The following is a 12,387-nucleotide window of genomic DNA, read 5'->3' on the forward strand; positions in this document are numbered from 1 at the left end:
CCTCCTCGATCTCGTCTCCTGTCGTCTTTTATCTCAGAGTGTGTGTGTAAATGAAAGAGAAGTCTGAGCAGAGGGGCTTTGATCTGCAGTAAGAGGGCAGCGGTAAAGAGTTTAGCTCTCGGTGTGAGGAAACACGGCCTTTATGCAGCTCCTATTAGGGATCTTTTATCCTTCTCCTCACAAACACGCCAGCCATCATTAAAGCCGACAGCTGCTTACTCTGCGGATTTAAAGCTCACGGGATATGTCGGGGGGGGGTTATGAAAAACTGTTTGCTTTATCGATTTTGCTCCGAGCCAAGAATGAACTCATCTTTCTCCATAAAGCTCGGTTTCGTTCAATAAGTACAGAATAAACCACTTCAGGATGTGCTGTTAGAAGAAAATAATCCACCACAGGACGGTGGGAGGAGCCAGTGACGCTTTTATCCTTATATCTGTTTAAATATGTTTATTATTGTGGAATTTACAGAAATTTACTGACACTGAAGACTGCTTCCATAAACAAACTCCTCCTCCTTGAAATTCTATCAACATTTACACATCTTCATTTCTCGAATAATTAAAAGGAAAAAAAAAAAAGATTAGATGACACATCATGGCTGCCGTGCAAGTCCATGTGAATGAGCTGTCGCTATGGAAACCATAATGCATCATAGATAATTAATCAACACCTTTCGACCAATCAGAATCCAGAATTCAACAGCACAGCGGTTCTACCAGGAGTTATTAATATGTGAAGAGGGGAATAAGTAGCACACTGTGTGTGATGTGAGAGTTCTGAGTGAATCAGGAGGTTTATCCCAGGTGTTTTTTCTGATTTGATTTGACTGAATTGATATTAAAATTTTCCAGATTGTAATAAGTTAAGTGAGGTGTCTTCTTAGTGGCCAAGAGCAGTGAGCATCTTTACATGGAAACACTTCAAGGTGCAGGAGGAACTCTGGGGTGTTTCTAAACAACTCCACACAATAACGTGCACTAACATTCAACACGTCAATCAATCAGTCATTCAATCAATCAATCATTCATTCATTCATTCATTCAATCATTCAATCAATCAATCATTCATTCATTCAATCATTCATTCATTCAATCATTCATTCAATCATTCATTCAATCAATCATTCATTCATTCAATCAATCAGTCAATCAGTCATTCATTCATTCATTCAGTCAGTCAGTCAGTCAGTCAGTCAGTCAATCAATCAATCAATCAATCAATCAGTCATTCAATCAATCAATCAATCAATCATTCATTCATTCATTCATTCATTCAATTGACCAATCTCTCTCTCTCTCTCTCTCTCTGCAGACTCTGGAGTGTGTGTTGTGTTTCCGCTACAGTGGAGGTCCGGGGCATGTGGACGGTTACTACAGAGAGCTTAGTCTGGGCATCAGAGTGGACGTGGAGCCCTCTGTGTTCTTCACCAGGGTCAGCACTCTGCCAGCCACCAGGTATGCATACACACACACACACACACACTTTTTCTTTCTCTCTCTCTCTCTCTCTCTCTCACACACACACACACACTTTCTTTTTCTTTCTTTCTCTCTTTCTTTCTCTCTGATCATTAGTAGATGTCAGTAGTACACACACTCACTCCAGATCTGTATATCTAAATACACACACACACACACAAACACACACACATGCACGCACATAACTACACAGCCGATAAATGTTTCTTTTAAAGAAACAGGCCATCCATTCTGCAGACAGCGTGTGTGATTGATGGCTCTGCAGAGTCAATGCTGACGAAGCAATCTCACTAAATCACACAGGCTTCAGATTTCAGAACTTTCACATTGTTCAGTAATAATGTCCTGCTTTATCATTTTGTTCTCACATGTTAAACTGACATCATCATCCACTGACCATCTGTACACCTTTACTGAGACTGACAGGTACAGAGGCCACGCCTCCTTCACTGAGACTGACAGGTACAGAAAACACGCCCCCTTCACTGAGACTGACAGGTACAGAAAACACACCTCCTTCACTGAGACTGACAGGTACAGAGGTCACGCCTCCTTCACTGAGACTGACAGGTACAGAAAACACACCTCCTTCACTGAGACTGACAGGTACAGAGGTCACGCCTCCTTCACTGAGACTGACAGGTACAGAGGCCACGCCTCCTTCACTGAGACTGACAGGTACAGAAAACACGCCTCCTTCACTGAGACTGACAGGTACAGAAAACACGCCTCCTTCACTGAGACTGACAGGTACAGAGGCCACGCCTCCTTCACTGAGACTGACAGGTACAGAGGCCACGCCTCCTTCACTGAGACTGACAGGTACAGAGGCCACGCCTCCTTCACTGAGACTGACAGGTACAGAGGCCACGCCTCCTTCACTGAGACTGACAGGTACAGAGGCCACGCCTCCTTCACTGAGACTGACAGGTACAGAGGCCACGCCTCCTTCACTGAGACTGACAGGTACAGAGGCCACGCCTCCTTCACTGAGACTGACAGGTACAGAGGCCACGCCTCCTTCACTGAGACTGACAGGTACAGAGGCCATGCCTCCTTCACTGAGACTGACAGGTACAGAAAAAAAGAAAGCTAGAGAGAGGAAAACAGAACGAGAGAGAGAATAACTCAGTCATAATAAATAGAATTGTATCATTATCTATAATAAAATCTGTCATGTCAATCATCTTATATCTCATCTCAACCTTCTCTCTTCCTGTTTTATTTTGCTTATGAAAACACTCACACACACTCACACACACTCACACACACACACACACTCACACACACACTCCCAGCTGTAACCATTCTGGAGCATTTCTGCTGTCATTAAGACTTAGGCAGTGAATAAGTCCCAAGTTTTCAGACATGTTGTTTTCCAGATGTCTGTGACTCGCAAAGGATTCTGGGTATTCTGGTTACTACACATGACCACTTACACTCACTACATACTGTAGTGTATGGTGTGTGTTAGTGATCACTGAAAGCTCCCTCCATGCTTCGCTGACCGAACTCAAGAAACAGTAACCCGTGTCCTGCTGTGTATTGTTTTGGAGGTTCATCATCTACACACACACACACACACACACACACACACAGCATCATCAGTGGAACTGTGAATCCAGGCTCGTCCCCACAGCTCTGCTGAATAATTTAATCTGCATGCTGGTCACTCCCGGTCCTCATTTCAGAGAGCGAAAGGTGCCACTTCTCACCATCATGGAAATGAGCAGAAATGAGGAGTTTATTCAGAGATAGATGGACAACAGAGCCAGAGATCAGTTTTTTTGTTTTTTTTTTAGTGGACATGAATGTGAAAGTAGCGGGTGTTAAAAGAGTGTTAAAAATCATACACTTTCATGACTAATTCCATCTCAGTGTGATACTCTCAAACAGGTGAGCTCCAAAAATTCACCCCAATCACCATCGCCCTCGCCATCTCGTACATCGCTAACTAGCTAGCTGAGCGTCTCAGTCATATGGGTGCATTGTGTTCTGGGAGTCCAGCTTTGCACCAGTAGATTTCTCTTAATATAATGATCCATGAGAATGAATAAAAGAATGAAAATGTGTATAGTTTTCCGTATGAGGCTGCTAGCGTAGTTCTGCTGCATTGTGCTGATTCTCCTTTACCTCATTAGCAAACCTCAGCAGAATTAAATATCATGTAGAAGGTTTCATAACTCAAGCCGACAGAGGCTATTAGTATGAAGCTAGTACTACACCTGACTAAAACACACACACACACACACACATGCAGGTTAATGCAGGACTGTGGTGTGGTGTGAGGGATGAGGATGGAGAGAGAGTGCGGCTCTTGTTATGGAGTAAGCGCTGCTGTTCTCTGGCTCTGAGTCCCGATTCCTCCGAGCCATTTGGAAGTTGGCAGCCGCTCTGCACATGATTCATACTCTCATTGATCAAGAGCGCAGACAGAGAAGAGAAATCTCTCATTTATTCCACCATTGTTGTTTTTAGGAAGGTTTTCATTTGGCTTCATTTTCCAATCATTTGCTATTGGGATTTTTCTGCTTTGTTTATATGAGAATGTAGCGGCTTTTAAAAAAAATTTTCAGGTTTTTTACACTGCATTGTTTCATCTGTCAGATTCTGACACATACATCTCTGAGTCAGACACGCCCACCAGCCTGAGTCAGACACACCCACCAGCCTTTGTCAGACATGTCCACCTGCCTGAGTCAGACACACCTACCTAGTCTGAGACAGACAAGTCTACCTGCCTGAGTCAGACACGCCCACCAGCCTGAGTCAGACACGTCCACCTGCCTGAGTCAGACACACCTACCTAGTCTGAGACAGACACGCCACCTGCCTGAGTCAGACAAGTCTACCTGCCTGAGTCAGACACACCCACCAGCCTGAGTCAGACACGCCCACCAGCCTGAGTCAGACACGCCCACCAGCCTGAGTCAGACACGCCCACCAGCCTGAGTCAGACATGTCCACCAGCCTGAGTCAGACATGTCCACCTGCCTGAGTCAGACACACCTACCTAGTCTGAGTCAGACATGCCCACCAGCCTGAGTCAGACACGCCCACCAGCTTGAGTCAGACACGCCCACCAGCCTGAGTCAGACACATCCACCAGCCTGAGTCAGACACATCCACCTGCCTGAGTCAGACACGCCTACCTAGTCTGAGACAGACACGCCCACCTGCCTGAGTCAGACAAGCCTACCTGCCTGAGTCAGACACGCCCGTTTGTCTGATTCAGACACGCCCACCTTTCAGTCAGACACCCATGTTTCAGTGAGACACGCCCAGCTGTCAGAGTCAGACATGCCCATCTGTCAAAGTGAGACACACCGACCTGTCAGAATGAGACACGCCCACCTGTCAGTCAGACATGCACACATGTCAAACACACACACCCATTTTTCAGTGACACATGCCCATCTGTCAGAGTCAGACACACCCACCTGTCATCTTCAGACACAACCAACTGATAGTAAGATACGCCCATTTGTTTGTCTCAGACACACCCATCTGACAGTCTCAGGCACGCCCCTTGGTCAGGGTCAGACACGCCCAGTTGGTTTAGCATTGACTGATTACTGTCTAAACCAGGAAAACAGATTTATGTGCTGCATGATGATTTAAATACTCTCTCTCTCTCTCGCTCTCTCTCTCTTGCTCTCTCTCTCTCTGTGTGTGTGTGTGTGTGTCTGTCTGTCTCTGTCTGTCTGTCTGTCTGCAGTACACGTCAGTGCCACTTGCTGCTGGATGTGTTTAATCCCACTGAACATGAGCTCACACTCACCGCCAGGAACCAGGAGCTGGTGCTCCACTCCAGCGAGTGTCAGAGGTACACACACACACACACACACTGCACAGAATATTCAGTCCTATGGATCACCAGTATGAAGTCCATATTATTTAATATTTAATCATGTATGTGTTTATTATGGTGTTGCCATGGTAACAGCTCATTTACGGGCTCCAGGACTAATACAACACAAAATCACCCCAAGTGAATGTAATACTATCCTAAAGATGTCAAATGGGCGTGTCTTTGAGTTCATCTATGGCTCAGAGCCACGCCCACTGCAGCGAAATGTGTACAGGTGTGAGGAGGAGATGGGTTACGGAGGATGCTGATGTTAACATGCACAGTGTTTACTGAATTAATGAATCCATTAGGTGGTTGTCAGTGAGCACAAGTGTGTTAATTAGAGAGCGTGTGTGTGTGTGTGTGTGTACACTCAGTGGTTTCCCATTAGACTTTGCAGTATGGCATTGATTAATAGATGAAGCTTTAATGTGGTAATGTATGAAATGCATTAATTTTGTGAGTGTGTCTGTGTTATTCTGCAGCTGTGTGTGTGTGTGTGTGTGTGTGTGTGTGTGTGTGTGTGTGTGTGTGCGTGCGTGTGTGTGCGTGTGTGTGTGTGTGTGTGCGTGTGTGTGTGTGTGTGTGCGTGTGTGTGTGTGCGTGTGTGTGCGTGCGTGAAGCCTCCCGAGTCAGACTGAGGCAAGCTAAAAATAGAGCTGCGTTTTTCTGCGGATTCAATCATCAGCTGCTGCACGCGAGCTAAAAATAACTGTCTCCTCTCTCTGTTTTCTTTTCATCTCTTTATCTCACACTCATATATTTACACCTCTCTCTTTCTCCCTCTCTCTCTCCTTCTAATTTTCTCTCCCTTGATCTCTCTTTCTTCACTCTGTCTTTTCCTTCTTCTGTTTATCTCTTTATCTGTTTATCTGGCTCTGCTCTTTTATTTCTCTCATTTATCTTTCTTTCTCCTTTCCTCCTCTGTCTCTATCTCTCTCCTTATTCACTCTTTCGCTGTTCACTGCACTTTTTCTCTTCCTTTTTTCCCCCCTCTTGATTCTTTGGATTTTGTCTTATACATTTCTTTTCCATTTTCTTTCTCTCTGTCCACGCATCTCTTTCTTTTCCTAGCTCCTTTCTTTCATTACAATTTGCTTCTGTTTTCTTTCTCCCTGTTCTCTCTCTTTATTCATTATATCTCTCTTTCCCCCACTCCCTTGTTCTCCATCTCTCTTAGTTTTTCATCTAATGCATGTTTCTATTTATCTTTCTTTTCCTTTTTTCATTTCATTTTTCATTTTCAATGTCTTTCCTCCTCCCCAGTTCTTTCTCTCTCTAAATTTCAGAGATAATGTGATCAGACATGCAAAGAGCACAACCTTTTATTTTCTGATCTCTCTCTCTCTCTCTCTCTCTCTCTCTCTCTGTGAATGTGATATGAAAGTGAAGCATAATGCAGACCTGTGTGTGTGTGTGTGTGTGTCTCTTACTCTCGAAACGTTACCTAAGAAGCCAGCTTTCACACAAACAAATGCTTCTGTCTGAGCTCACAGTGGTTTCTCTCGCTCACTGAAACCTCATCACTGAAACCTCTACATTGCACCTCACTGTACCTCACTAAAACCTCTCACTGCACCTCACTGAAAATTCCTCACTGAAACAACCTCACTGCACCTCATTGAAATGTCCTCACTGCAGCTCCCTGAAACCTCCCAATTGCACCTCAATATACTTCACTGAAACCTCCTCGATGAACCTCACTATACCTCCTCACTGAAACCTCCTCACTGAAACCTCCTCAATATACCTCCTCACTGAAACCTCCTCACTGAAACCTCCTCAATATACCTCCTCACTGAAACCTCCTCACTGAAACCTCCTCACTGAAACCTCCTCACTGAAACCTCCTCACTATACCTCCTCACTGAAACCTCCTCACTGAAACCTCCTCACTGAAACCTCCTCACTATACCTCCTCACTGAAACCTCCTCACTGAAACCTCCTCACTGAAACCTCCTCAATATACCTCCTCACTGAAACCTCCTCACTGAAACCTCCTCACTGAAACCTCCTCAATATACCTCCTCACTGAAACCTCCTCACTGAAACCTCCTCACTGAAACCTCCTCACTATACCTCCTCACTGAAACCTCCTCACTATACCTCCTCACTGAAACCTCCTCACTGAAACCTCCTCACTGAAACCTCCTCACTGAAACCTCCTCACTATACCTCCTCACTGAAACCTCCTCACTGAAACCTCCTCACTGAAACCTCCTCACTATACCTCCTCACTGAAACCTCCTCACTGAAACCTCCTCACTGAAACCTCCTCACTATACCTCCTCACTGAAACCTCCTCGATGAACCTCACTATACCTCCTCACTGAAACCTCCTCACTGAAACCTCCTCAATATACCTCCTCAATATACCTCCTCACTGAAACCTCCTCACTGAAACCTCCTCACTATACCTCCTCACTGAAACCTCCTCACTATACCTCCTCACTGAAACCTCCTCACTGAAACCTCCTCACTGAAACCTCCTCACTGAAACCTCCTCACTATACCTCCTCACTGAAACCTCCTCACTGAAACCTCCTCACTGAAACCTCCTCACTGAAACCTCCTCACTATACCTCCTCACTGAAACCTCCTCACTGAAACCTCCTCACTATACCTCCTCACTGAAACCTCCTCACTGAAACCTCCTCACTATACCTCCTCACTGAAACCTCCTCACTGAAACCTCCTCAATATACCTCCTCACTGAAACCTCCTCACTATACCTCCTCACTGAAACCTCCTCACTATACCTCCTCACTGAAACCTCCTCACTGAAACCTCCTCACTGAAACCTCCTCACTGAAACCTCCTCACTATACCTCCTCACTATACCTCCTCACTGAAACCTCCTCACTGAAACCTCCTCACTATACCTCCTCACTGAAACCCCCCAATTGCACCTCGATATACTTCACTGAAACCTCCTCATTGAACCTCACTATACCTCCTCACTGAAACCTCCTCACTATACCTCCTCACTGAAACCTCCTCACTATACCTCCTCACTATACCTCCTCACTGAAACCTCCTCACTATACCTCCTCACTGAAACCTCCTCACTATACCTCCTCACTATACCTCCTCACTATACCTCCTCACTATACCTCCTCACTGAAACCTCCTCACTGAAACCTCCTCACTATACCTCCTCACTATACCTCCTCACTGAAATCTCCTCACTATACCTCCTCACTGAAACCTCCTCACTATACCTCCTCACTATACCTCCTCACTGAAACCTCCTCACTATACCTCCTCACTGAAACCTCCTCACTATACCTCCTCACTGAAACCTCCTCACTATACCTCCTCACTGAAACCCCCCAATTGCACCTCGATATACTTCACTGAAACCTCCTCACTGAAACCTCCTCACTGAAACCTCCTCGCTGCACCTCTCTGAAGTAATCATTATTCTGCTGGTTTGAACAGGTCATGTCCTGTATTTCCTGCAGCATGTAGTCATTGTTTGTGGAAAATGGCCGTAATCATCTGGAATATAATACACATTTTACCCAGGTGTGTTCGAATCTTGTGGGTGCTGTTCATTGTGTTGTAAACTGATAGTTTATGGACTTTTGAGAAAGATGAGATAGATAAGTGGTAGAGAGATATCAATAAAATGGTGTAAAAATATAGAAAAAGGGAGAGAGAGAGAGAATTCTTAGCTGTTGTTGCAGTTGTAGTATTATTAGCTAATGTAGTTGTTGTCGTATTTGTACCAATAGAACAGGTACTACTACATGTACTATTAACTTCTGAAGTTGTAGTAGTACTTTTAGCTTTTGTAACTATGCTAGTTTTAGTAGTGCTAGTACTGTTAGCTGTAGTAGTTGTAGGTGTATTAGTAGCACTGTTAGCTGTAGTAGTTGTAGGTGTATTAGTAGTACTGTTAGCTGTAGTAGTTGTAGGTGTATTAGTAGCACTGTTAGCTGTAGTAGGTGTAGGTGTATTAGTAGCACTGTTAGCTGTAGTAGGTGTAGGTGTATTAGTAGTACTGTTAGCTGTAGTAGTTGTAGGTGTATTAGTAGCACTGTTAGCTGTAGTAGGTGTAGGTGTATTAGTAGCACTGTTAGCTGTAGTAGGTGTAGGTGTATTAGTAGCACTGTTAGCTGTAGTAGGTGTAGGTGTATTAGTAGCACTGTTAGCTGTAGTAGGTGTAGGTGTATTAGTAGTACTGTTAGCTGTAGTAGTTGTAGGTGTATTAGTAGCACTGTTAGCTGTAGTAGTTGTAGGTGTATTAGTAGCACTGTTAGCTGTAGTAGTTGTAGGTGTATTAGTAGCACTGTTAGCTGTAGTAGTTGTAGGTGTATTAGTAGCACTGTTAGCTGTAGTAGTTGTAGGTGTATTAGTAGCACTGTTAGCTGTAGTAGTTGTAGGTGTATTAGTAGCACTGTTAGCTGTAGTAGTTGTAGGTGTATTAGTAGCACTGTTAGCTGTAGTAGTTGTAGGTGTATTAGTAGCACTGTTAGCTGTAGTAGTTGTAGGTGTATTAGTAGCACTGTTAGCTGTAGTAGGTGTAGGTGTATTAGTAGCACTGTTAGCTGTAGTAGGTGTAGGTGTATTAGTAGCACTGTTAGCTGTAGTAGTTGTAGGTGTATTAGTAGCACTGTTAGCTGTAGTAGTTGTAGGTGTATTAGTAGCACTGTTAGCTGTAGTAGGTGTAGGTGTATTAGTAGCACTGTTAGCTGTAGTAGGTGTAGGTGTATTAGTAGCACTGTTAGCTGTAGTAGTTGTAGGTGTATTAGTAGCACTGTTAGCTGTAGTAGGTGTAGGTGTATTAGTAGCACTGTTAGCTGTAGTAGTTGTGAAGGTCCAGAATTAATTGTAGCTGTGGTAACAGGAGGTGTAGGTGTATAAAATTTCCTCAGCTGTTATATCAGTTTACTGAGTGAGTCATTCATCATAGTAAAGGGTCAAGTCTGTGTGCACTATTGCCTTCGAACCAGTTCAGAAGTCCAGTTTGTTCTCGAGCTGGACTTCACTATCATTAGCAGCAACACTGAGGAAATCTCACTCCATCAGAATCACTGCTACTGGAAAGTTCCAGAAACAACACTGCACTTCTGAACACAGAGTCATGAGGAGAGGATGGTAAATAATTTACCTCATCATGTGTGTGTGTGTGTGTGTCCTCCTATCTGTCTTTATCCACACACACACACACACACACACTCCCCTTTGAAGGTCAGTGAGTCAGAGCAGGCATATGGAGTGTAGCAGCTTGTTCTGCACATGGATGCACACACACGTGTGGGTGGAAAAGTGCACAGTGCAACTCTCGCTCTTCACTTCATGTGCTTCAGTAATTCAATAAAGTGACCAGAGACGGACACAGAGGAAATCGGGGGGGAAAAATACGTCTAAATCATCAATCACACACCGTCCAGGCGTCACGTCACAGACAGAAGGATGAATCTGGATGCACCGTAGTTTTGACCTCCACGTGTTTCACAAACATGGCCGCCTTTATCAGATAGATAAATAAACCTTAAAATAATAAAAATGTTTTACAATATTTTTTAAGTGTATTTCCAGCGGCTGTATCTCAAACCTAATTGTAGTGCACTAGGTAGTCCCTATCCCTCCCTCTTATACTGTAGGGAGCAGGCACTGTGAAAAGGAAGCCATTTTAGATTTATTTAAACGTAAAATGGTGGATTTTATCTCACTGTGTGTGTGTGTGTGTGTGTATGTATGTGTATGTATGTATGTGTGTGTGTGTGTGTGTGTGTGTGTGTGTGTGTATGTATGTATGTATGTATGTATGTATGTGTGTGTGTGTATGTGTGTATGTATGTATGTATGTGTGTGTGTGTGTATGTATGTATGTATATATGTGTGTGTGTGTGTGTATGTATGTATGTGTGTGTGTATGTATGTATATATGTGTGTGTGTGTGTGAATGTGTGTGTGTGTGTATGTGTGTGAATGTGTGTATGTGTGTGTGTATGTATGTATATGTGTGTGTGTGTGTGAATGTGTGTATGTGTATGTATGTGTGTGTGTGTGTGAATGTGTGTGTGTGTGTATGTATGTATGTATGTGTGTGTGTGTGTGTGTGTGTGTATGTATGTGTGTGTGTATGTATGTGTGTGTGTGTGTGTGTGTGTGTATGTATGTATGTATGTATGTATGTGTGTGTGTGTGTGTATGTGTGTGTGTGTGTGTGTGTATGTATGTATGTGTGTGTGTATGTGTGTGTGTGTGTATGTATGTATGTATGTGTGTGTGTGTGTGTGTGTGTGTGTGTGTGTGTGTGTGTGTGTGTGTGTGTGTGTGTGTATGTATGTATGTGTATGTATGTATGTATGTGTGTGTGTGTGTGTGTGTGTGTGTGTGTATGTATGTGTGTATGTGTGTGTGTGTGCAGGATGGCCATCCAGGTGGATAAGTTTGACTTTGAGAGTCTGCCGCTGCCGTCCCATGATGCCGTGCACCGGAGCAGTGTGTATGAGCGTGAGGAGGAGAAGCAGCAGGTTCAGGGAGGACACATCAACAGCACACTGCAGCTGTGCTGGACCATCATATCCTTCACAAACACTGCTTTCACTCTGTTTCAACTCTACACAGCTCTATTCATGTATTTATCTATAGAAATTTCAGTCATATCCTTCACAAACACTGCTTTAACTCTTTCAACTCTACACAACTCTATTCATGTTTTTATCTATAGAAATTTGTCATATCCTTCACAAACACTGCTTTAACTCTGTTTCAACTCTACACAACTCTGTTCATATGTTTATGTATAGAAATATCAGCCATACCTTCACAAACATGACTTTAACTCTGTTTCAATTCTACACAACTCTATTCATATATTTATTTATAGAAATATCAGTCATATCCACACAAACACGGATTTAACTCTGTTTCAACTCTACACAACTCTAGTTATGTTATTATCTATAGAAATATTAGCTATATCCTCAGAAAACATGTTTTAAATCTGGATGGACTCTACACAACTCTATTCATATGTTTATGTATAGAAATATCAGCCATCCCTTCACAAACACGACTCTAACTCAGTTTCAACTCCA

The 12,387-nt window shown here is 43.6% G+C and overlaps 1 protein-coding gene across 3 annotated transcripts in view; it reads left to right on the top strand.

Annotated features, from left to right (window-relative positions):
* Positions 1-12,387, top strand: part of trappc9 (trafficking protein particle complex subunit 9) — a 188,520-nt gene that overhangs the window by 104,510 nt on the left and 71,623 nt on the right. For 2 of the 3 annotated variants that reach the window (XM_058407954.1, XM_058407955.1), the window contains 3 exons: positions 1,315-1,457; positions 5,200-5,307; positions 11,715-11,867. In XM_058407954.1, the coding sequence (XP_058263937.1) occupies positions 1,315-1,457; positions 5,200-5,307; positions 11,715-11,867 (404 nt within the window). Of the gene's footprint in view, positions 1-1,314; positions 1,458-5,199; positions 5,308-5,954; positions 5,998-11,714; positions 11,868-12,387 lie in introns of those variants that run through there. The other variant, XM_058407956.1, reaches the window with a different exon arrangement.

This window comes from Hemibagrus wyckioides, linkage group LG14 (genome assembly GCF_019097595.1).
Source record: "Hemibagrus wyckioides isolate EC202008001 linkage group LG14, SWU_Hwy_1.0, whole genome shotgun sequence".
NCBI lineage: Eukaryota > Metazoa > Chordata > Actinopteri > Siluriformes > Bagridae > Hemibagrus > Hemibagrus wyckioides.